Source organism: Echinops telfairi, unplaced genomic scaffold, assembly GCF_000313985.2.
Source record: "Echinops telfairi isolate 266 unplaced genomic scaffold, ASM31398v2 ScPeMD7_4;HRSCAF=17, whole genome shotgun sequence".
In the NCBI taxonomy this organism is placed as follows: Eukaryota; Metazoa; Chordata; class Mammalia; order Afrosoricida; family Tenrecidae; genus Echinops; species Echinops telfairi.
Genome location: NW_022103900.1, coordinates 40310293 through 40335656, shown reverse-complemented (window position 1 = coordinate 40335656; position 25364 = coordinate 40310293). Strand labels below are relative to the sequence as shown.

The window sequence follows — 25364 nt, the reverse complement described above, 5'->3', positions numbered from 1 at the left end:
AGTGGCAGTAATGACAGCATGCGCTGTTACGCAAAAACCGCGATAGAGTGAAGCCGCGGAAGTCGAAGCGCGAAGTGGCGAGGGTTCACTGTAGTTTATTTTCACCCTACTTTTTTAATCTGTATGGTGAGCAGATATTCTGAGAAACTGGATTGCATGCAGAAGGAGGAGGTATCAGGATTGAAGGAAGGCTTACTAATTTTTGGTTTGCAGGTGACACAGCCTTGTTTTTTGAAAGTAAGGAAGACTTCAGTTACTTGGTGCCGAAGATGAAGGATTTCATCCTTCAATGTGGATTATAGCTCAGTGTAAAGAAACAAGTCCTCAAAACAGGACTAATAGGTAGCATCATGATAAACGGCAAAGATTGAGATTGTCAAGAATTTCATCTACCTTGGATCCACAATCAGTGCTCATGGAAGCAGCAGTCAAGAGATCAAATGACACATTGCATTGGGTAAATCTGCTGCACAAGATAACTTTAAAATATTGAAAAGGAGGGATGTCACTTTGACATCCTGTCAACTGACCCAAGTCATGGTATTTCAACCACCTCTTATGCATTTTAACGTTGGACATTGAGTAAGGAATTCCTCAGAAGAAGCCAGGCATTTGTATTACGGTGCTCATGAAGTTCCATGGTCTGCCAAAAGAACAAATACCATATATACTCGAGTATCAGCTGAGGCACCTAATTTTACCACAAAAACTGCATCAAAAATGTGCTGAAAAACTCAGCTTATACACAAGTATATGTAGTAACTATCTTGGGGAAAAACACCATTAGAGTGCTTCTTGAAGCAAGGATTTGGAGACTTTGGTACTTTGAGCATGTCATCAGCAGACTAGCTCCTGGAAAAAGGACATTGTGTTTGATAAAGTAGAAGGGCAATAACAAAGAGGAAGACCCATGACAATAGATTGACATAGACTGCAACATTGGGCTCAAACAGCAATTGTGAGGGTGTTTGCAGGACTGGTGGTCTTTTGTTGTGTAGTTTATAGGGTTGCTCTGAGTTGGAACTGACTGGACACACCTAACCACAATGGCTAATGTATGAGAGGGCTTCTGGGATTGGATGATCAAGGAATTTTTCCGTGAGCTTTTTGAAGCTCCCTTGCATTTTTGATGTAGAATGCTTCTAACTCTGCCTTTGGTCACAAATTGATATGATAAATTGAATTGTTTGCCAGGGAAATACTTAAGCCTCAAGAATATTTAGGCAGGATTTTGGTTTATTCTATTCATTTCAAACCTTAGTTTGAGTGGTAAAGGAATTATGAAAATGTAATCACTTGGTATTACTAGTGATGGTGGTCCACTGCATATAGGTGATAATATGTGATGTGTAGATAATGTTCTTGGCTTGACGTCATTTGCCTTCATACAACTTTGAAATCCCTTCTGTGTTTTTGTTACGGGACAAATTGCTGAGTGTTGTCTGTTAAAGGAACTTTGGAGTTGATAGATGCTACCTTCCTTGTCACATTAACTTGCTTTCAGGTATGCTTTTGCTGTGATGATGAGAATGAGAAAATAGTGATTTTGTGTTTGTGTCAGAGAAAGAGAAGTAAGTCAGGATTTGAGGAACAATCTTTTTTTTTTTTTTAACCTCTTCTCCCATTCTTAACAACCGAGGCATCTCAGGGCCTTATTGGGCCTGTTAAAACCCCACTTCTTGAGAGTCTTGCTGCTTCATCCAACACAAGCTTTAATCCCTCCTGACCACAGTTAGAAGTAAGATAGAAGGTTCAGTGAGGGCTTAGAGGCCTAAGTGTGTAGTTAGTGGCCACGGTGGACTCAGATGATAGTAGCGAGGATACTGAAAGTTTTCCAAATGGTGACTTTAGATTTGGTTTGATTCCCCCCCACCCCCCAAGATTCCATGACCTTCGCCAACTGTGGTGTTGACGAAGAATTTTGAAAGTACCATGGACTGCGAAAAACAAACAGATGTGTCTTGGAAGAAATACAGCCAGAAAGCTCCTTACAGGCAAGATGGCAAGACTTCTCACATACTGTGGACATTTATCAGAAAGGACATGATTGGCAAAGTAGAAGGGCAGCACAAGGGCAGCACAAGCTCTCAATGAGATGGATTGACAGAGTAATTTCAGCGGGACTCAAACAACTGTGAGGATAGCACAGACTGGGTAGTGTTTTGTTCTGTTGTACATATTGGGGGGCCGACTTGATGGCACTTAACAACAATAGCCCATTGCGCTTAGGTACTGAATCCTGTGGACATCATTTGCAGGCTTTGTTCTTGAGGCTTGAGGGCTGTACTCCAGCCTTTACTGGCAGTGTGGCTTTCTTGCTTTGAAAGCCTGATATTCTTTATCTTTATAATTATGGTACCATCCTCTGCCTTGCTGAGTGGTTCAGGATATCCAATGAAGTGTTCAAAGAGTACTTAATACTGAGTACACAGCAAAGTCCAGCCAGGCCTTAAAGGAACAGTAAACCAAAAGCAGCTGATTATATTGATGCTTGCTCTCCACCAAGTAGTTGACAAATGTTAATTGTTCCAAGCCTGCAAGCTGTTCTTCAACTACTGACAACCTCATCTCATTCAGAATTGTCCTATATGTATATTTTGTTATAGATCAGAGTGTTTGCTGAATATTAACAATTAATGTTTGTGAAATGTTTCCATCTCTGTTCATCTAAAAGCTCTCTGGGTGGCACAAACATTTCACCCTTGGCTACCAACCTAAATATTAGCAGTTTGAACCCATTTAGCACCCAGGGGGAAAGATTTGGAGATTCGCTTCATACAGATTACAGCCAAGCAAACCCTGTGCGCCCCAGTGCTGCTGTGTAACACACGGAGTTGCCGTGAATAGGAAACTGCTGACTGGACAATGGGTTTCCCACCCTAAAATGACAAGTTGTTGTATTTAAAACGAATGACTTTGCAAATGGGGATACAGATCTGTTTACAAGATTGTGGAGTTTGCAGCTGACTAGTCTATTTTTGAGCAGTGCCTAAACAGATAGTTCTGCACACTAAATCACAACCAAAAACTGAGGTAGAGTAATAATTTCCCCCCAGAAAACCATCATGGCTTAAGAAAAAGTCATTTCTCAAGCTAGCAGAATTTTACAAACACTTCATTTGTCAACATTGAAATAATTAGGATTTACTTTCCTGATTCTATTATAGACACTTTCCAGGCAACAAAGAAAGGCCCTTGGTCACATTAGCTATGGGATTTACCTTGGTCTTTTTGAGGGGGAAATTGTTGAGGAATATCCACATTTCCTTCATATCAGGTAGTGTGTGCTGCCATCACGTAGTCCATCTGATGCCATCTTTTGTTACAGTGGGTGGCTCTGTAACTGTCTGCTTTGCTGTGACAAGACAGAAATGGCTACCTGAAAAAAGACGGGAAGCTTGAATCCATTTTATGAAGTTTATTCTAGATTGCAGTGTTTGTACAAGGAGGCTCGCAAGGGTAGAGATGTATAGAGATTACAGTATGTTCAGAGGTGAAACAAAAACTGAGTAAGAAGAAAGAGCTGAGAGGAAAGAGTAGTGAGAACTTTGTGTGTAGATAGGGTCACTTTTTAAAAAAAATAACTATTGTGAATTAGGTGAGTGGGTGGGCTCTTGTCAGAATGGCAGCTAACTTCATCTTCACCGGGGTTTGGAGCCAAAACAATGCAGATTCAGCTTAGTGGCAAGCTGCTGAGCGGGAAAGTGGTTATTAATAAGGAAATTAAAGTAGGGTCCGTCTGGGGCATATAAGAAGTGTAGAGGGTAACCTAAGGAAGAGTCTGACACTCAGTCTCTGACCTTACCCATCTTCCAGCCAGTCACCTCCCTGGGGAGTCTTGCCTACATTTACCCATTGTGATCATAAGTTCTGTAGAAAATAAAATTTGCCTGCTTTGAATGAATGCAGGATTTCTTTCAGTGTTTGTCTGTGATCCCTGGTTGCCAAATGAACTAGATGCGAGTGGGAGAGAGAAGTTGAAAACTCTTAGCCCTCTCCATGTAGACTCTGCGTTTGATTTTTGTTTCTTCCTTTTAACAGACCATTCAAATTTATGTTTTACTATTATCTTTTTGCCTAGGGTTCTGCAGCATTCCAGACCTCAAGCACTGAATCAGGATGGGAAAAAGACGTTGTGTCCCTCCACTCGAGCCCAAGTTGGCAGCAGGCTGTTGTGGGGTCAAGAAGCCCAAATTATCTGGCAGCGGAACACACAGTCACGGGAACCAGTCCGCAACTGTGCCCGCCTCTAGTTCAGGACCTCTTCAAAACCACCAGCATGTGGACAGCAACAATGGACGGGAGAATGTATCGGACTTAACTCTGGGGCCTGGAAATTCTCCCATTACACGAATGAATCCCACATCAGGAGCGCTGAGCCCTCTCCCCCGTCCCAATGGAACTGCCAACACCACCAAGAACCTGGTGGTGACTGCAGAGATGTGCTGCTACTGCTTTGATGTGCTCTACTGTCACCTTTACGGCTTCCCACAGCCACGACTTCCTAGATTCACCAATGACCCCTAGTGAGTAAAAGAGGCATAGTAGGGGACAGTGCAGAAGGCATGATGGCATCTTTTCTGGATCATTCTCTTCAAACACTGTAGCATCATTTGGGGGAAAAGTAGTAAGAAAGAATGTTGAGAAATGTCCAGACAGTAGTTAAGTTCAAGAAGGGAAGAAGACCAGGTTGCATTTGAAAAGCACCGATGTTTTCTGTTCTTTGTTTTAAAGAAGTGTTTAAGATCATATCTCAGGGAGGAAAAAAAAGGTCATTTCTCAGTTATTAAAGCTGTACTGCAACTAATGAGCAGGGTTATGGAGGGCTTATGAGGGAAGGTTCTTACACTTGGGGGAAAGGGACACTTGTCATTTCGTTGACCAGTCAAACCCACACACAGTTAAAAGAGTACCAAAGATTGATGCCTGTGTGATTATGTCAGAAGGGGAAATGAGATATGTGTTAGGCAGTGTTGCTTGGGATGCTGTGTTTAAGAAAGTCCTGGCTGAGCAGGTGTGAATTCTGAGCACGTGTAGTCGTCAAGGATTATCTTTTGATGAAGATTATCTTCGCTTGCAAGGAGGGGAGGGTTCAGTGTGGAGGAGCAGGTGTTGGTTACAGCAGGTAGCATTAGGCTGTTGGACTTGAGGGTTTGTTTGTGTCCCCTTCCTGTTGTCAGAAGTTTTGGAGGGAATTTGCATAAGTTTTTGGACAGTAACTGGCTTATAGTTTAGGTTTTTATTGGAATGGAAGAACGTAATTGGGGGCTTTACTGACTTTTACAATGTTAACTATGTTTCAGCAGTAAGAACCTAAGCAATAAGGTATAGAGGTATCTAATAGTACAAGAGTATTTAGAAAGGAATGTAACACTGTAACTTCTTTTTTAAAAAATTTACCACCAGCAACCATAGTCTAGTTAAGCATGACTTCGACCCTGTCCTGGCAACAGAAGTTGACAACTTTCACTTAAGAGATTCCCCTTCCCAACAGAAGACATTAGTATTAGTTTTCTGAAATTTTATGTAGTAGATGATCCAACATGGGCCAGTAGAATTAAAATAATGGAATATTTTCAAGAACTTTCTGAAACTGCCTCATAATTTTAGTTGCCCAGAGGGTGGGATAATCTTGGGGAACAGTGATATTGCAAAGGAAACTTGCAGATAAGAAGGAAGGTGTCCATGCCAGGTGTATAATAATAAAGGATGTCTTAGAAAATGTGGATGGCTGTAAAGGTAGAATAAAGGAAAAACACCTCGGAAGTAGAATGAGAAGTTGAAGCCTGGGCTTGAGGCAGTGGTTCTCAACCTTCCTAATGCTGCGACCCTTTAATACAGTTCTTCATGTGGTGGTGGTGACCCCCCAACCGTAAAATTTATTTTCGTTACTACTTCATAGCTGTAATTTTGCTACTGTTAAGAATCAGGTGACCCCTGTGAAAGGGTCGTTCAACCCCCAAAGGAGTCGCGACCTACTGGTTGAGAATCGCTGCCCTACAGAGTTTCCTTAAGGTTCCATGTAAGGTTCCACTTCCAGAAAGCAAAAGTCCTTCAGATAGACACCAGCTCCGAAAACTGCCCTTTTGGGGAATAACGTATATGAAGAGGGGCAAAGCCTAAAGGTTTTGTTCTTCAACAAGATTTAATTTGGGGCTAGAGAATGTTTTGTGTTTTCCTTTTTTTTTAGTCCACTGTTTGTGACGTGGAAGACAGGGCGGGATAAGCGGCTCCGGGGCTGCATTGGAACCTTCTCAGCCATGAATCTTCACTCAGGACTCAGGGAATACACGTTAACCAGGTAATGGCACTAGCCATTAAGAACTGCAGATAAGTAGGCAGGAATTTTGAAGAACTGGTTTTGTTTGATACATTTTGAGTGTCCTCATTTTGGTTATTGGGTAGTACAGAGGAGTTTTAATTTGTTGAGTTGTGTATTTGGTTATTAGCATCTAATTACTAATAGATTACTGTGCATGTTAGATTTGTAAATATTGGGGCTCTCTGGTACGTGGTGCTTGCACAGGAATTCAAAGTGGCCTCATCTGTGTATTCTGTCCCTTCTGTCCCTTCTAGTGCACTTAAGGACAGCCGATTTCCCCCACTGACCCGAGAGGAGCTACCTAAACTTTTCTGCTCTGTCTCCCTCCTTACTAACTTTGAGGATGCCAGTGATTACCTGGACTGGGAGGTGAGAACAGCTTCATTTGGAACTCTGCATCTCTCGTTGCATTTGGGTCCGGGTTAGTACATGGTAATGTATCTCGTTCGTTGAAGGAAGGTTTAAGTATGTGGACATTGAGATTAGAGCCAGCTGTGGGTGACAGAAAAGGGGGTGCTGTGCTAGGAATCAGAAAGCACATAAGGCTTTCATTTGCTCCCATTTATTACCAACCCCTTGCTCCTGCATCTCCTAATAAATAAGAATGGAAATAAATGAAAGTAATCTCTTGGTAAGCCCTTGAGTAAAAGTGTTTTTTTTTTTTTGTCTTTGTCACGCTTAGGTTTTATTATTCACTGCCATCGTAGATATGGGGATATGGGGGTGAAGGTTCAAACATACACCCTCCCTTCCCACCCTCTTCTTCACGCAGGCCCTCTCCTTTGTGAAGAGAGGTGATGGACAGATGGAGGAGACAGAGAGACAGAAACAGAGACAGACAGACACGGAGAGAGAGAGACCAAGTAAAAGTTTTTATTAGAAGTCAGATGTCAGATATGAAGAATCATGAACCCAAATAAAAATGTTGTGACATGGTCATTTAATGTAATATATTCAAAATATCAGATGAGCTATTTAAAGAATTCATTTCTACTCTCAAATTTGCCCTACTGATGCTGTGGTATAGGCACTGTAAGTGTGGTTCAAGTCCAGGAACTGCTCTTTGGAGAAAGATAAGTCTGTCTGTTCCAGTAAAAAATTTAAAGTTTCAGAAACTATATAAGAAGAAAGGTAGCTACACATAAATTCCCACCTGCTTTATAGCCAAAATGCCTGTGGCCTCTACACCAAGAACAAAGACGTGAAAAACAGGTGAGCTTCATTTGCCCTGACCTAAATCATACGGTGTAGGGAACAATGTCAGTTTTTGTGTGGATGGTTGAAGTTCCATTATGACTAGTAAATACCACTTACTTGGTGGGATGTTTTTTTTTTTGTAGGTAGGGGTCCATGGCATTCGAATTGAATTCATCAATGAAAAGGGCATCAAACGTACAGCCACATATTTACCTGAGGTTGCTAAAGAACAAGGTAAGTTGGGTTGATTGTAATAAATAGTCCCATTCATAGTTATGCCGATTCAGGGCAGGAAAATGAAGTGTGCCGTCTTTTAGTCCAACTGTGAGTAAGAATGAGTGTTTCCCTTAATTTCTCTACAACTGGGGAGGAACTTCAGTAGCTTTATTCTGACCCCTGCCCAGCCCCCGTACCGCTCCCCACCTCTCTTCCCCCCAAAATACAGTGGTATTTGTAGCAGAATTCTAACAACCAAGGAGACCATGTTACAGAGTTCATGGATGTCCATCTGTACGGGTTTAGAACTTTGATCATCAATTGATAAACAATGTTATACTTGGCAAAGGGCAAAAATTAATCCCTACAGCCCAGTGTAGAGCTAGAAGATGGCTACTGTGGCTGTCTGAGCAGCATGAATGCTGAGGGGTCTGGAAATGGAACTCCTGAAGTGCGACATTGTCTTTGGGGTGTCTATTGGTGTCTATCTCTTTAACAGAGATAGGAATGATTTCCAGAGGAGTTTGATTTGGGATTTTTTTGCTGCGGGAGTTTGGCAAGGAACTTGAGCAACATTATAAAATGGCACCCCAGTCGGGTGTAGCGAAGTAGGCATGTGCAACCCCTGTGCTGCACACATTCCCAAAACAACCAATGTTGTGTGACTCCCCACAGAAGATTTGTCCTGATGGCAACTGCAGCTTGATTCAGATGAACACCTGCCCCTTTTCCTGCCAGGTTTCCTTTTTGTTGGGTCAACTCAGAACTGCATCCCTAGTCAGCAGATGCAGTGTTGCCTGCTGTTTTGTGAAGTTGGTACATAGCCTGTAAGTTTCTGTAAGAGGTGATCTTTCTTTCATCCCAAGAATAGCCTAATGAAACTTTGTAAGTACCGTATACACTTGAGTATAAGCCCACCCAAATATCAGCCGAGGCACCTAATTTTACCACAAAAACGGCATTAAAAATGTGTTGAAAAAAATCATTATACATGAGTATATACGGTACTTGAAATAAAGTGTGCACATACAAAGGTAATTCCCATTATTTTCTAAAGAGCAATTTTCCTTTTTAGTAGTTTTGAGTGGTTACTAGGTTCTTATAGTGGGCTGTTAAAGGTAAGAAGTGGGGGGGAAATGGGTTGCACAAGGTTTTCTTTTCTTTGAAAGATGAATATTGTTAAATGTTTGTGCATTCTGTGATATTAAGCCATATTTTATTTATTTTTTGGAAGTAGTCTGTTTTTGAAAACACATGAAATGGTATTTTTGGGGTGTGAGCCTAGAATAGAGAAAGAATCCAGTTAAATAAAACCAATGAATTGATTATATAGAAAGCTTTGTTATTTTCTATATGGGTTTTTAAGACTTTCAAAAGCAGTGACTTAAGCAATCTTTTAAAAAAATCCCCCCCCCTTTTTTAATCAAGAGCTCATAGAACTCATCACAATCCGTACCTACATCCTTTGTGTCAAGCACATATGTACATTTGTTGCCATCATCCTCAAAACATTTGCTTTCTGCTTGAGCCCTTGGTATCAACTCCCCATTTTCCCCTTCCCTCCCCTGATTCCCCCCTCCCTCATGAACCCTTGATAATTTATAAATTATTATTATTTTGTCATGTCTTACCATGTCCGACGTCTCCCTTCACCCACTTTTCTATTGTCCATCCCTCAGGGAGGAGGTTATATGTGGATGCTTGTAATCGGTTCCCCCCTTTCTACCCCACGCTCTGTCCACCCTCCCAGTATCCCCACTCCCACCACTGGTCCTGAAGGGATTATCTGCCCTGGATTCCCTGCGTTTCCAGTTCCTATCTGTACCAGTGTACATCCTCTGGTCTAGCCAGATTTGTTAGGTAGAACTGGGATCATGGTATTGGTGGGGGGAAGTATTAAAGAACTAGAGGAAAAATAAGGAACGCTTCACGAACTTGCATGCCATCCTTGCGCAGGGGCCATGCTAATCTGTATTGTTCCAATTTTAGTATATGTGCTGTTGAAGCGAGCACAAGTTTGTTTTTTTAAAGATCATTTTATTGTGGGCTCTTACAGCTTTTGTGACATTCCATGCATGAATTATATCAAGCCTGTTCATACATAATGTTGCAATCATTTTCTAAACATTTACTTTCTATTTGAGCCCTTTGCCTCTTCCATCCTCGTGACCCCTTGATAAATGATAAATTATTATTGTTTTCATATCTCACACTGACCACTGTCTCCCTTCACCCAGGTTTCTTTTCGTCCATCTTGGGGCTGGGTGTGGGTGTGGGTGTGGGTTATGCATTGATCATTGCGATTGGTTACCCCTTCCTCCTCTCTTCTCTCCACCTCCCTACCTTGGTATCGCTATTCCCATTTCTGTACGTGAGGGGTTCATCTGACCTGGATTCCATGTGTCATGAGCCTAGTATACATGTTCTGGTCTAAACAGAACTGAAAGGTAGGACTAGGCCATGATAGTGGGGAGTGAGGAAGCCTCAAAGAACTAGAAGAATACTGTGTGTTTTATCAGTGCTATACTGCACTCTAGTTGACTCATCCTTCCTTGTGAGCCTTTTTTTTTTTTTGTAATTTGGTTGGAGGCCATACCTCCAATTTCTGTTGTTGTTTTCTTTTAATTTAATCATTTTATTGAAGGCTCATACAACTTTTATCCCAATCAATACATACATCAATTGTATAAAGCACATTTGTACATTCATTACCCTCATCATTCTCAAAACATTTACCCTCCACTTAAGCCCCTGGCATCACCTCCTCATTTTCCCTCCTCCCCCCTCCTTCATGAACCCTTGATAATTTATAAATTATTATTTTGTCATATCTTGCACTGTCCATTTCCCTTCACCCACTTACCTTTTGTCCGTCCCCCAGGGAGGAGGTTATATGTAGATCCTTATAATCAGTTCCCGCTCTCTGCCCCCGCCCCCCCTCCACCCTCCCTCTCACTATTGGTCCTAAAGGGATCATCCATCCTGGATTCCCTGTGTTTCCAGTTCCTATCTGTACCAGTATACATCCTCTGGTCTAGCCAGACTTGTAAAGTAGAATTGGGATCATGATAGTGGGTGGAGAGGAAGCATTTCAGAACTAGAGGAAAGCTGTATGTTTCATCTTGCTACACTGCACCCTGACTGACTCGTCTCCTCCCCGTGACCCTTCCATAAGGGGATGTCCAGTTGCCTACAGATGGGCTTTGGGTCCCTACTCTGCACTGCCCCTCATTTACAGTGATATAATTTTTTGTTCTTTGATGCCTGATACCTTATCCCTTGAACTCCTCATGATCACACAGGCTGGTGTGCTTCTTCATGTGGGCTTTGTTGCTTCTGAGCTAGGTGGCCACTTGTTTATTTTCAATCCTTTAAAAAGACTCCAGATGCTATATCTTTTGATAGCCAGGCACCGTCAGCTTTCTTCCCCACATTTGCTTATACACCCAGTTTGTCTTCAGCGATCAAGTTGGGAGGATAAGCATCACAGAATGCCAGGTTGTTAGAACAAAGTATTCTTGTGTTGAGGCAGGACTTGAGCAGAGGCCCAAAGTCCATCTACTTCCTCAGTGTATTGCCATATAAATATATGTCCCTGGACTATCACCTCTATTTTTATGAATTAATATATTTGCATATGTACACACCTATGTTTATACCTCTATCCAAAGCTTTGCTTCCTAGGCCTTCTAAAAAATTAATTAATTAATTTTTTAATCATTTTATTAGGGGCTCATACAACTCTTATCACAATCCATACGTACATCAATTGTGTAAAGCACTTTGTACATTCATTACCCTCATCATTCTCAAAACATTTGCTCCATTTAAGCCTCTGGCATCAGGTCCTCATTTTCTCCCCGCTCCCCTCGCCCTCATGAACCCTTGATAATTTACAAATTATTATTTTGTCATATCTTGCACTTCCTAGATCTTAAATGTGTTTTCTTTTACCTTCCTCCTGCTCCATCATCACATTCACCCTTCTTCTGCCTCTGAGTAACTCCTCTCAGCTAGATTGCTGTTGTTCCAACACCACCAGGATCTCTATGCCCTGCTCGTTGTTGATTTTAATTCCTTAGTTATTCTCCCATTGCTTCTCCATGGTCTTGCTTCTCATGCCTATCTTATATAGGTAGGCAAAACAAAAGATTGAAGAAAAAGAGAAAAGAATACATAATTCTAGGTCTTTCTGCTGACCTTTATGACTATCTCCTCACTGGTCCTGGTCCCCCAAGTTTTATTGACGTATCCGATGAGCTATTTCAGCTAATTCAAATGCACAATCATCACAATCAGTCTTACAACATTTTCTTCATTCTTGTACTTATCATTATTAGCTCCCATTTTTCCCCACATCCCCTGCCGTATGCCCAAGTACCCATTTTGTCCCGGAAAAAACAACAACAAAAAAACAAAGTAAAACTGATAAAAATCTCAATAGAAAAGAAAGCAGAATTGAGAATGATGAGGGCAATGAATGTACAAATGTGCTTTACACAATTGATGTATGTATGGATTGTGATAAGAGTTGTATGAGCCCCTAATAAAACGATTTAAAAAAAGAAAGTAAAAGCAAAAATGAGGAGCTGGTACCAAGGACTCAAGTAGAAAGCAAGTGTCGGGGGAGCGGGGAGGGAGGGGAAAAATGAGGACCTAATGTCGGGGGTTTAAATGGAGAGAAAATGTTTTGAGAAATGATGTACAAATACGCTTTACACAATTGATGTGTGTATGGATTGGGATAACAGTTGTATGAGCCCCTAATAAAATGTTTAAAAAAAAAAAAAAGAAAGCAAGTGTCTTGAGAATGATGATGGCAACAAATAGTACAGATGTGCTTGACACAATGGATGTATGCATGGGTTGTGATAAAAGTTTTATGAACCCCCAATAAAATGATTAAAATAAGTAGAAAAGTAAAAGTAGATAATGGACCAACTCAAAGAACTTCCAAATAGTGTACTTGATACACTACTGTATTATATAATCTATATAAGTTATACAGTTTATATGTATAAACTATATACTGTACTATACTATGTAACCTATAACGTGTATAAACTATATAATTATAAAGTATAATAACTTGGAATTCTACTGCAAAACAATCCCCAGAAAATACAAAAACTAGAGCAAATTTAAATAGATGGTAGTGGAAAGTGTTAAGCAGCCTTTTTGTTACCTATTTGAAATCGGAACATGGACACGTCTATTTATTTAGGACACATTTACATTCAAGGAGACAGACCACAATGTTTGTTATTAGTGAGGTGGGATAACCTAGGTAAATATCAAATGAACAATTTCCTATCTGACATTTTATTTTTAAAAACTTCAGGCATATAGTGTAGTATAGTAGGGAATTTTTTGTTTGTTGATTTGGTTTTCAATTTGATATTATCTAATAAGACTGTATAAGAAGCCAACAATATATGTGTATGTAAATAACTTTCCAGTTCTTTCTAAAAAATAATTTTCTTCCTGCCACTCAATTACCTGTAATAAGGAAACAATTCCTCAAACTCTTCTGAAATAGCTGAATTCTGATAGTCTTCTACCAAAGAACAGCCCTGGGTTCCAGTTGTAGGTCAATTGTGGGATCTAAATTGCGGTCAAGTTTGTTGGTAAATGATTATACCTGAGTAGCATTTACAGAAGCAGGCTGTCTAGGGACAAAAGTTAAGCTATTGCCCTCCTGTTTCAGAGAAGTGCTACAGATAAATGTGGGCCAGTGCCACAGTTTCTATGCCCTTATAGGTGTGGCTGCTTTTCAAATCTCATTCCTCACACTGGCTGAATGAAAACATGTCCCGCTTTTGTATGATCGGGCATTGACCTCTGTGTGGCTTCTTTTCATCCTTAGACTGGGATCAGATCCAGACCATAGACTCATTGCTCAGGAAAGGTGGTTTTAAGGCTCCAATTACCAGTGAATTCAGAAAAACGATCAAACTCACCAGGTATGTCACTGTCTCCTTTTCCTCGCCCTTGTTTAACTGGGCTTAGAAGGAAGATATTTATGATGGAAAGGAAAGAAAATACATTTCTCTGCTAATGTTCCTGAATTAAAGCATTGTGAAGGAGGCTTAAAATTTGAGAAAGCAGTGGCAGAAATGCAAAGATTGTGTTTCACAGCACCTCGTACATCCTGACAGCAGCTGTGCAGGACTCACTTGGTTGGCGGGCTTAGTTAGGGAAAAGGGTGAGGTTAGGAAAGAGGGCTCTCAATGTGGAGGTATCAGGTTCAGTTGGGGTATTTACTACCTACCTCAACGCACAAGCAGTAAGGTAGTGAGGCATGGTAACCAGAAAGTCAGTAATGCTTTCTACCAGAAATTAAAAGCAAATGCCTCCACCAATTTGTGTGATTAGTACTATGGGCTTCCTATTATAATAGAATGCACAAAGCCTTTGAGGCCTGAACTCCAGTTCTACCACTTACCTAGTATAAGACCTAAATGAAAAAAAAAGTGGCTTATTTTAGGATAAGATAGGTAAGGAGCCAGCATGGTGTAGTGAATTACACAATGGGCTGCAGTTTGAAACCAACTAGCTGCTCAATGGGAGAAAGGTGAGGCTTTCTACTCCCTTAAAGATTTATTTACAGTCTTAGAAAATCCACAAGGGCAGTTCTACTCTGCCCTAATGGGTCGCTGAGATGAGATTCACTTGATGGCACTGTTTGATTTTTCTTTTTTTGGGGGGTGGGCCGTATGGTGGGCGGGAGAGAAGGTAATGGAACTAGAATTTCTAGTCCAGGGTCAGGTAACATTGCAGGCAGTCATTGGATGTCAGTCCTCTCACATTCCTATCAACAGTGGAAATACTGAAGGGCTTAGTGTCTGTGGGCCTTTGTGGCTGCCTCATCTGTGAAATACTGATTATCATATACTAACCTCACAGGTCTGTTTGGAAGATACCCAGTGTTTTTGAAATGCTTTGGATTCCAAAAGAAAGAAAAAAAGAACACTTCAGATACAAAGCATTATTATTACTATTATTATTATAATTTATTTGAACAGCCATTTCCCTGTCAAAATTCAGGAATAATCACCTTGCAGTGGAGGAGTGATTACAGTGGGAAAGAGATGGCTCTGGGTAAGGATGTCACACCCAGCTCCTGTGGTCTGTAGTAGGGTCCATAGGTTTGTAACACCCCATGCTTTGCATCCTTCTAAGAGCAAAACCAAAGCGCTCTGAATTCCGCTCTGATGGCCCTATGAAATGAAATGTTCATTTGGGAATGGAGACCCGTTTTATATAGCCCCAGGATACTTTAATCTGCTTTATCAGAATTTGACCCAGAATTAGTTATCTTTGCCCATTTTAGTTGTAAATAATGTATCAGTCATTCTTCTGCAAATTGAGGTGTATATGTTAATGCATTTCTGTCCAGTTGATCACGTTTTAACCTGACCTTAGATACGCAGTTTAAACTGGGCTTTGGTGCAGTCATCTTCCAGTATATCTATCACCCTTGTAATTTGACATGAAATTCTTCATCCAGATTCTAATAGCAGACTGCTTAAGAGCAGTCTGATATATGTAGTATTTAAAGATGGGATGTTCTGAAAATACATTCTCAGATGTGAATTGTAGTTGTGCTTTCTCATCTTGTTCATTTGTAATAACATTGTTTCTTTGTGCTGTCTTTCATTTTCTGTAAGTAAGATTGCTCTTGGTCTTCCATATTCTTTCAAAAGTATAAAATAAGCTTTTGGTTTTCTCTGCTGAGTGATTCTACAGAATTAATTGCTTGAGGTTCCTAATACTTGTTCCTGTTTCCTTACACAGGTACCGAAGTGAGAAGGTGACAATCAGTTATGCAGAGTATATTGCTTCTCGCCAGCACTGCTTCCAGAATGGCACTCTTCATGCCCCACCCCTCTACAATCATTACTCCTGACACACGGCTGCATGACCAATCTCACCCCCCTGTGGCAGCCAATGGCTATGACATCATTGGAGCAGATGCCTCCTCTTCCTGGTCCAGTTACTTCTATTACTGCACCATTTTATGATGCTAGCTTCCGTTGCCAAGTCTGCCTCCAGCTGACTAAAGGGATGGCGGGGTTACATTGAATGAAACAGAACTTGAGGGGCCCAAGCCTTATCTCAGCCTTTCCTCAATATGGGGTTCAGTTGGATTGGGGCTCCTCCAAGCTTAGTAAGAATTACTATGTGGGTTCAGGGGACCTATGACATGCAGGTACTCCTGGTGATTTGCTGCATGTGTGTTGGCCACACAAGGAAGCTGAAATTGAAGATCCATGAAGGCTTATCCCATACACATCCCTACAACCTCCCTAGATTAAGTAGGTATGTTCCTCTGGCAGTCTGGGCAACGGAGACCAACAAGAAACATTTTTAGGTTGTTTTAAATTACTTTTTTTTCTTTCCCCAAAAAAGACAACTTTCATTTAATTGCATACCAAGAATTGATCACAGCTTTCATGCTTCCTACCCAGACATCCTGATAGGATTGAAAGTGGGCACCGTGAGTCCCCTGCGGCTCCTGGACAGGGACCCACATCAGAAGCCTTTTGGGAGGCATAGGTCACTCACTGATCATTGTTCACTAAACCTTGACGGTTTTAAATCTCATCCTATTGTCAGTTGGATTTTGTAGCATTCTTTATTTAGAGTCTCCTGGTGTGAAACAGTGTTGTTGTGCAGCCTGCTGAGGAATGGAATGGAATGGAGAGGCCCAAAGGAGGACCTGCTGTCATTGCTGCACACGTGTGAAGGAGAGATCTCTTCCTTACCACCAGGCTACCTCAAATCCTCTTCTGGTAGCAGTGCCTATAGCTGGATCTAGGTTCTCAGAAAGCAGCTATCAAACAAGCAGCTGGATTGAGCTTTGTAAGGACACATTGTTCTAGCGGGGAATTCAGGGCCTCCGAGTGGCTTTTCTTTTCAGGCACACATTCTGAAAGACCTTTAAACAGGGGAGTTCTTACAGGACTTTAAAACAAAGCTGTTATTAAACAAGGTGGCTCTTCAGCTTGTCTAAAGTATTGGAAATCTCCACTGCACCAGAGAAAATCCCTAAACTCATTCAAGATCACTCAAACCTTCTTGTGACATATTGCCTGCTGTCATTGTTGCTGATTTCCACATGTCTGTCAGCAAGTGTCTCCTGTCCTGCTTAATCTTCACTAATTTGGTGGCACAGTTCATAGAACTAGGGGACTTGGAAGATGCTTTGGATTTATCTTAACAGAGGCACTGCTAAAATGATTGACGGGAAGAGGTAGTCAGTTGGAAGAAAGGATCCTAAGGAAACACTGGTTTTCAGCAACACATTTAGAGAATTCACAAAATGGATTGGGTATCAACCCAGTGAACACAGCGATTGGTATAGTAAAGTTTATATGGAGATGGTGTGGCTTTCTGAAACGGGCCAAAGGAGCTCCTTAGAGATTCCTTCTGCCAGGAATGTAGAAGTGGGTACAGTCTGAGGAACAACGCTCTGTCGCAGGCATCAGTGTCTTTGTTTTTAGGGAACAGTGAGAACGGAAGTGGATTTGCTTGGCCCTGTGCTCTGTTCTGACGAGGATGCAGAAAGGTTAAGGGGAATGAATGTTGGGCTGATAAACGAGAAACCCATGTCATGTCACCTGTCTTAACTGCTGGGTTCTCACATCCTGCCACCTTCCCCTTGTAATGTTGAGGAAAACCCTTTTCAAGACGATGGGATTGTATCATGATTTCCTGCTGCTGAGAATAAAAATCAGTCTTACACCATGGTTTGATGTACGGATGGTCGGCTCTGAACTAAACCATCCACCTTTGGCTTGTACAACAGTATTGGCACATAGGGCTAGACTCATAATGTTCAACTGTTCTGCGTTAGAGTTGTGTTTAATTTCTAAAGAGTTTTTTAAAAGCAAAAAAACTGGTGCTAAACTTTCACCCCTGGGCACGCTCAGTGAGACTGGCCATGCAAGCATTTATAGTGCCATGTTCTTCAAGCCTATTTTCCCTTATATAAATGTTTGCCTTTTTGTCTTCACCAGTGTATCATTTATTTTTTATCTTGTTGGGGGTGTGGTAGGATACCTGCCATTTAAGAAAATGAAAATTTCAAAATCAGTGCACAAGAATTAGGCTGGTTTAAGCCCAGCACCACACTGAAGTGGCCTCCGGTTTTTGGAGTGAAGAAGCCTTATTCCCTCCACTTTTCCTCATGCTCCCACACAAAAGACAGCAATGGAAAAGCTCTTTTCCCCCTGCCTTGCCCAAGGGGACTTGGGAGCTAGCCAAGGAAAATACTTGGCCTTGTAAGGAATGGTGCTTTCGGTGTCAGTCCTGAACAGGGCCTGGTCTGGAAGTGTACAGTGATGGTCACCTCATAAACATGTATGGCAGGTGGCTCTCAGGAAAAAACCAAGTCTGGATTATCTACGTGGCAGCTCTGCTAGGGAGATGACAGCTCTGAACTGCCTTCCACCTGCTTGACCAAATCAGTCATGAGGGTGACCAGATACATATGTGACTTGTAGATTAAAAGAAAGTGAGTTTTCTGCTTAGTGTTTCCTTTGTCCTTGGGCTGCATAAACTGAACAGTAGGTAACCAGATTTCAGAGAACCAATCTGACTGCTGGCTTGGTTCGTAGTTTGTGTCATCCTTAGCTGTGAGTGCCTTTTGGTCTGGAAAATTGGGTTGTTTCTAATACCCACAGCTAGGACATATTCTATAAATTGTCCTCGTTTTACAGTAAAAGGAGTGTGTTTGATCACTAGAGTCTGTCGATACTGGATTGTTTCCACTGTGAGGTTCTTAAAACGTTTTCTCTTCATAATAAAGCAACTCATGTTACAGAACCTTTCAACAAGAGAGGTTTGTAGTTGAAGTATTGCATATTGTTTATAAAATCTATACAAAAGAAGCCCTGGGTGTTAGTTTTAATATTTGCACAAGATCTGTTTTCCATATGTTGACATCTACAATTACACTAACTTGTTATTTTCTACTGGAATTCTGGAACCTAGGAAGCTATGTGTTTGTTTTGTTTCTTTACACTTATTTCCCTGAAGCAAGAGACTTTGGCCTTCAGTACAAAGACTTCAGACCAATTCTTTGTATTACACTTTGTTGCCTCTTGGCTATATAACTTACGAGTGCAAATCATTGAACTCTAACAAAATATTGTAGCGAATAAATCGTAATGGGTTAAAATTATTCTTTGTCCGATCTCTTTTTTGATCATGTGACTAAAAATATTTAACATGTTTTGGGGATTTTTTTTTTGTTTTTGCTTTTTTTCCCCCCACGCCCCCGCCCAGGCCCCTTTGCTTTTTTTTGTTTTTTTTTTGATATCTTGTTTTTTAGGACTAGCCAATCAAATTATTCAGTCTGCATGTTTTTTGTTAATTTAAAAGAAAACTTGAATTTATGATTTTCCTTTTTTCTAGTTCTGGTGAAATACAGCAAAACAGACCAACATTAAAAGTATGATTTTAAAAAGTATAATTTAGTTACATTGATTGTTCAAGATCTGAAACCATTCTCACTCCTTTTCCAAATTATTCACCACTAACAAACACTGCCCCTAAGCTGCTAACCTTTGGAGTGGTCAGTTTGGTCCCATATAGACTTCAAAAGCACCATGTTCAAAGCCAAATAAATTGTGGCTCAAAGGTTACTTCGGGGGATAGTTTCAATTGTAGCTTTAAAGATTAGCTCACGGGAGGGAGGGGAAAATGAGGACATGATGCCAGGGGCTTAAGTGGAGAGCAAATGTTTTGAGAATGGTGAGGGCAATGAATGTACAAATGTGCTTTACACAATTGATGTATGTATGGGTTGTGATAAGAGTTGTATGAGCCCCTAATAAAACGATTTTAAAAAGTTTACAAATAATATATAAACAAAAGATGTATTAAAAAAATAAAGATTAGCCTCACTAATGTGAATGAATAAAGGAAAAACGTTAAATGTAGCATTTCTTACAATAGCAAGAAACAGTTGATTAGATATGTATGGGCTGTGAGTGTCGGAAGTCAGTGATATTGCATGGGTACGTTTGTGACGATATGTATATAAATGTGCTGCATATATATTTATAAATTCAATAACGCACAATTAGGTGCTGTTGTGAATATTTGACAAACACCTTGTGCGATTGGTTTACAGGGTTTGAAGTTGGGGTCATAGTCTTGGGACAACTAAGTGAATTGGCTTAGTTCATAGGTTATGCATTTCAGTTGAGTGAGTCAAATTTTGGGATCTTAAAAGCTGGTAATTGGCCATCTAAGGTACTGTTAGTCTCCAAAGACTCCTGGAAGATGTTAGTCCATACAAACAACAGCTGCTGTTCTGTCTAGGGACAGTAGGAGGTCCCAGGTAGCATGGGAGGAAAAATGTAGAGCAAAATGCTTCTTTCAAAAGACCAGGTTTAGTGGACTGTAACAAGTTGACTGAAAAATCAATTTTTACCCTAAAGCAAACAAGGCATGAAGGAGCAGGAAAGCTATATGAATGGGGCAGTTCATGAGGAAAGTATGAAAGTGCTGATATATTTCAGAGATAGTAACTAATGTCATGGAACAATTTATGTATCAATTGTTAAATCAGTACCTAACGTATAAGCTTTACAATTTATGTATCAATTGTTAAATCAGTACCTAACGTATAAGCTTTTACATGGAGCACAATGAATTTTTTTTAAGTGAGAAAAGTGTCCTAAAGGCAAAAAAATTTATTTCAGAATAGGGCTTTTTTGTGGTGGGGGGGAGATCATCCAGCCTCTCAGTTGCAAGAATTTAAAATTCTGTTCTATTTTCTTTTGATTGGGATTCTTCTATATATCCTTTGATCAAAATCATAATGGTAACCAGGGAGCACCTAGTCGTAGTCTCATGGCAAAGGATCCAGCTGTTGAGACAAATGCGTCTGATTATCCTTCCACATCTTTGCTGTGCCAGCGGAGTCAGAGGCCAACTGCACCTTGCATAGCCAGGCGCTATGTGAGGAACTAGGCAGAAGTAGGTCAGAAGCACGAGGCCAATTGGGCTGCCCCATGAAGCCATGGCCCTGTCTCCAGATGAGGAAAGCCTCAGCAGCTGCCCTTTTTCATTGTGTATGTCACCTGCCAATTCCACCTTTTTCAGGTGGACACCTTACTCTAGCGATTATATTTTGAGAAAATGGCAGGGCTACCTCTGACTTCTGGCTGCACAAGGAGAAGGAGAATCCAACTGCACATCTGACATGTGATTCCTGAGGCAGGGGTCAGACATCCTCCTCTATCCTGTTCTGACACCGTCCCTCCCTCACACAGCAGTCTGCTTCTCTGCTGGGTGTGATAGTCTATTGCAATGGCCACAGACAATCCTCAGCATTACAGGATTTATTAGGGAAGCCAACAAGTTTCCGTCGTTGCACCTCTGCATCAACCCTGCCGCTGCAACCGTTGTTGAATGATCTTCAGAAATTTATTTGCATGTGATATTAATGATCATGTAATTTGCATATTCTGTTGAGTCACCTGTATTGGGAAGGTACACATGGATCTCTTAGTCTTCCAAGGGTGTGGAATAAGATATATGAGTACTTCCAGTGTTTCATCAAATTCTTGAAACATTTCTATTATCAATTTCTGAAGCCTTGTTTTTGGCTAATACCTTCAGTGCAGATTGGACTCCTTCAATTCAATTTATGGGATATAAAAAGGCTTTCCCCCAGCTTGTCTCCCCCAAATATATGTCAGACCTAGGACGCTGCTTGCAACACATAGTAAATAATTGTAGCAAGCTGGTTAGAAGTTATCTCCCTGAAAGCATCAGCCATCCAGAGCAATCAGACTACTGTCTGGTCCACCATAGGTGGGGCTCACACCCTACTGAGAAGGATAGTGATTGTTCCCCTGGAGAACTCAGAATCCTAAGTCAATCCAGAAGCACAAGGACATGTGGTTACCTGTAATCAAGGGACTTGCATGCCCCCAAGTATATATAAGCCTTGGTTAGAAGTAAATCCTTCTCCCTCCCTCTCCTCTCAACTCCACGCGGACCACCAAGAGGGGCTGAGGTGAGCCTGCTATCATAAAATGTGTCTGACTCCTTTATTTTATTTTCCTATCTTTCCTAGTCTATATGATTTTGCTATTATCTTTATATGTTTTTTTAAAAACATTTTATTAGGGGCTCATACAACTGTTATCGCAATCCATACACACATCAATTGTGTAAAGTGCATTTGTACATCATTCTCAAAACATTTTCTCTCCACTTAAGCCCCTGACATTAGGTCCTCATTTTTCCCCTCCCTCCCCACCCCCCTCTCCCTAATGAGCCCTTGATAGTTTATAAATTGGTATTTTGTCATATCTTGCCCTGTCCGACATCTCTCTTCACCCACTTCTCGGCCTTCTGTCCCCCAGGGAGGAGGTCACATATAGTTCCTTGTAATCGGTTCCCTCTTTCCAACCCACTCTCCCTTTACCCTCCCAGTATCGCCACTCACACCACTGTCCTGTAGGGATCATCCGCCCTGGATTCCTTGGATTCTCAGCTCCCATCTGTACCAGTGTACATCCTCCGGTCCAGGCAGACTTGCAAGGTCGAATTCGAGTCATGGTAGTGGTAGCGGGGAGGAAACATTGAAGAACTAGAGGAAAGTTGTATTTCTCATCATTGTTACATCGCACCCTGACTGGCTCATCTCCTCCCCGAGACCCCTCTGCAAGGGGATCTCGATCTTTATGTGTTATCGCCGTACAACTGCGCCTACGAAACCTGTGATTTTGTCAGGGGCTAGTTACTCTGACAACCATTGGTTCTTGATTTGAAGGACTTGCTGATGAAAATAAAGTATTTCAGTCTTCAATATGGATTACAACATAATGTAATGAAATTCCTCACAACTGCACTAATAGGTCCAGTTAATAAATGATAAGTGAATAGAAGGTTGAATTGTCAAGGATTTCATCTTGGATCCACAATCCATGCGCATGGAAGCAGCAGTCAAGAGAGATCAAACAACGCATTGTGTGGGGTAAATTTTCTGTACAAGACCTCTTTTAAAGTGTAGAAAAGCAAGGATGCTACTTTGAGGACTGAAGCCCTGGTATTTTCAGCCACCTCATATGCATGTGAAAGTTAAACGGGGAATAAGGGAACCTGAAGAAGAATCGATGCATTTGTATTACGGTGTTAGTGAAGAATATTGAAAGTACTGTGAACTACAAAAAAAGAACGAACATTCTGTCTTGGAAGAGGTACAACCAGAATGCTCTTAGAGGCAAGGATGGGGAGACTTTGCACACATACTTTTAACATGTTATCAGGAGAGACCAGTGCCCGGGGAAAGACATCATGGAGCAGTAGCAAAAAAGAGGAAGACCCATGACAAGATGGATTGACTCGGCAGCTGCAACGATGGGCTCAAAATTAAAATCAATTGTGAGGATGGCACCAGACTGGATGGTGTTTTGTTGTTCATGGGGTTATTATGAATTGGAACAACTTGAAGGCGCGTAACAACAAAGAGGTTAAGGATTCAGTTCTTTCATTTGCAGCGCCTCTTGTCAGTCATGTTGCCAGGCAGATCTCTCCGACTTCTCTGTGTGCCTGGGCTAGAATGAAAAAGTTCCTTTAGAGCTGATAAATGCCGAAAGGGCAGCTCACTTTACCAAGCCAGCCTCTTGCCAGAAGGCACTCGCTCCACTTGACTCGTTCAGTGGGCTGAGAAGCCCACCACAGTCTCATGGTGTCCTTGGCTCTGTTTCATGGTCTTGATGCTGTTCTTGTGCTGTTTCTCCTCATGCTGCACTCCGGGCTCTTCTGAGTGATTGCAGGGTTCCCTCTTCCTGGTTCTGAGATGACTCCCTTTACACAGTGGAATGCCCCAAATGACCAATCCCATCATTAGAGTCCTCTATACCTTATTTACATGCTCTGGCCCAATCATTTATTGGGAGTTAAAATACTATGGGCAGAAGCGCCATACCAGGTAATTTCGCTTCACCACACCCTTAATACCAATTTCCCATTACCATAAATAGAAATCATTGCTTCCCAAGTCATGGCTCCTCTTCCCTCCTCCTCCTCCCACTGTAAGATATAACTTTTTTTCAGGTTCATAATTTGTTGTACAAATTGAGTATTCCATGATGAGCTGACATTCCCTTTTCCACGCACAAGAACATAGCAGTTGAGAATCCATTTTTGAGGCTTTCACAGCTGGCATTTTTTTAGACCTTCACCTGAAGGATAGGACAAGCACAGTAACTCCTCTATATTTGGCCAGTACACAATTCAATCTACCTGTGAGAATATAAGAGTTGGAGGATTGTTTTTAGTATCGGTGAACTGGAATTGAACATCAATTTCTGGACCTGTCATAATTTCAATCTTGGAAAAGCCACAGACTCTATATTGTCTTTCAATATCTGTAGCCACTATTTGGGCTAGCTGGAAGAAACTGCCTTCGCAGCACCTGTTCAGCCAATCTTGACAATTCAGATGTCTATAAGATAGGATTTGATGATACTCACCATCCCAAGCAAAGAACTCGGAACATATTGGTGTATTCTGACCCACAGGGGAAAATTTACCCTTGTTTTTGGATGACACAAAGGATGAGGTGTACTAGGAGAAATAGATAAAGAGCACTTTTTATAACACAAATGTTCAGTTACCACTAGGGATCATTGGTCTTCTGTTTAACTTGCTTGCAAGTAAGTTACTTGTTTTTGGTTTTTTGTGTGTTGCAGGCCATCAAATTTGGTAGAATGCACAAATCCATAACAGACATACATGGTGTCAGGCTTAGATGATAATTTTGGGAATAGACTACAGGTGGTTGGTTAAACGTTTAACGACTTTAATAATAACCGGTGTGTCTAAAGAGAAATCCTGTTTCTTCAAGAGAAACGAAGGTACTAGAGATTTACTGCATGTAATTACACAGCGTGGGATTTTCTGTTTGTCTTTTGAAATGTGAAATAAGCCATGTGGGCAGAGGTCAGTGGGACTGATTTCCCGGAATGAGTCAAGGTGGAGGAGGTGCTCTAAAAACGGCCTCTAGATCCTTTGAGAGTCAGTAATGTTTTCCTGTGCAAGGATAAGTCAAAAGTATTGCTGCACCCAATAAAACGATTTTTTTTAAAGTATTGCTACAAAATAACTAGAATTTTATTAAACAAAAATATAAAATGGGAAGCTATTATTTCTTTACATAGTCTCCATCTAAGTATATATTCTTTAAAAAAATCAATTTATTGGGGGCTTGTACAATTCATCACAATCCATACATCCATCGTGTCAAGCACATTTGTACATTTGTTGCCATCATCATTCTCAAAACATTTGCTTTCTACTTGTGCCCTTGGTATCAGCTCATTTCCCCCGTCCCTGCTCCCCCATCCCTCATGAACCCTCGATAATTTAGAAATTATTTTGTCATGTCTTACACTGTCTGATGTCTGCCTTCACCCCCTTTACTGTTGTCTGTCCCCCAGGGAGGAGGTTATATGTAGATCCATGTCATCGGTTCCCTGTTCTACCCCACTTTCCCTCCACCCTCCCAATATCACCACTCTCACCACTGTTCCTGAGGGGTTCATCTGTCCTGGATTCCCTGTGTTTCCAGTTCCTATCTGTACCAGTGTACATCCTC

General features: G+C 41.2%; 1 protein-coding gene, 1 non-coding gene and 1 pseudogene across 4 annotated transcripts in view; 1 reads left to right on the top strand and 2 right to left on the bottom strand.

Annotated features, from left to right (window-relative positions):
• AMMECR1L (AMMECR1 like) overlaps positions 1 to 18923 on the top strand; it is a 30492-nt gene extending 11569 nt beyond the window's left edge. For 2 of the 3 annotated variants that reach the window (XM_045299181.1, XM_004703866.2), the window contains 6 exons: positions 4082 to 4526; positions 6191 to 6301; positions 6577 to 6691; positions 7663 to 7753; positions 13602 to 13698; positions 15533 to 18923. In XM_045299181.1, the coding sequence (XP_045155116.1) occupies positions 4120 to 4526; positions 6191 to 6301; positions 6577 to 6691; positions 7663 to 7753; positions 13602 to 13698; positions 15533 to 15644 (933 nt within the window). In that variant the 5' untranslated portion in view covers positions 4082 to 4119 and the 3' untranslated portion in view covers positions 15645 to 18923. Of the gene's footprint in view, positions 1 to 4081; positions 4527 to 6190; positions 6302 to 6576; positions 6692 to 7662; positions 7754 to 13601; positions 13699 to 14782; positions 14837 to 15532 lie in introns of all 3 variants that reach the window. The other variant, XM_045299186.1, reaches the window with a different exon arrangement.
• On the bottom strand, positions 9647 to 9748 carry LOC115873069. Its single transcript, XR_004048215.1, has one exon. It is a non-coding gene; the product is annotated as a U6 spliceosomal RNA (small nuclear RNA).
• A 4812-nt stretch (positions 18924 to 23735) lies between the features above and the next one.
• LOC115872563 lies at positions 23736 to 24088 on the bottom strand (annotated as a pseudogene).
• Between the last annotated feature and the right edge of the window lie 1276 nt (positions 24089 to 25364).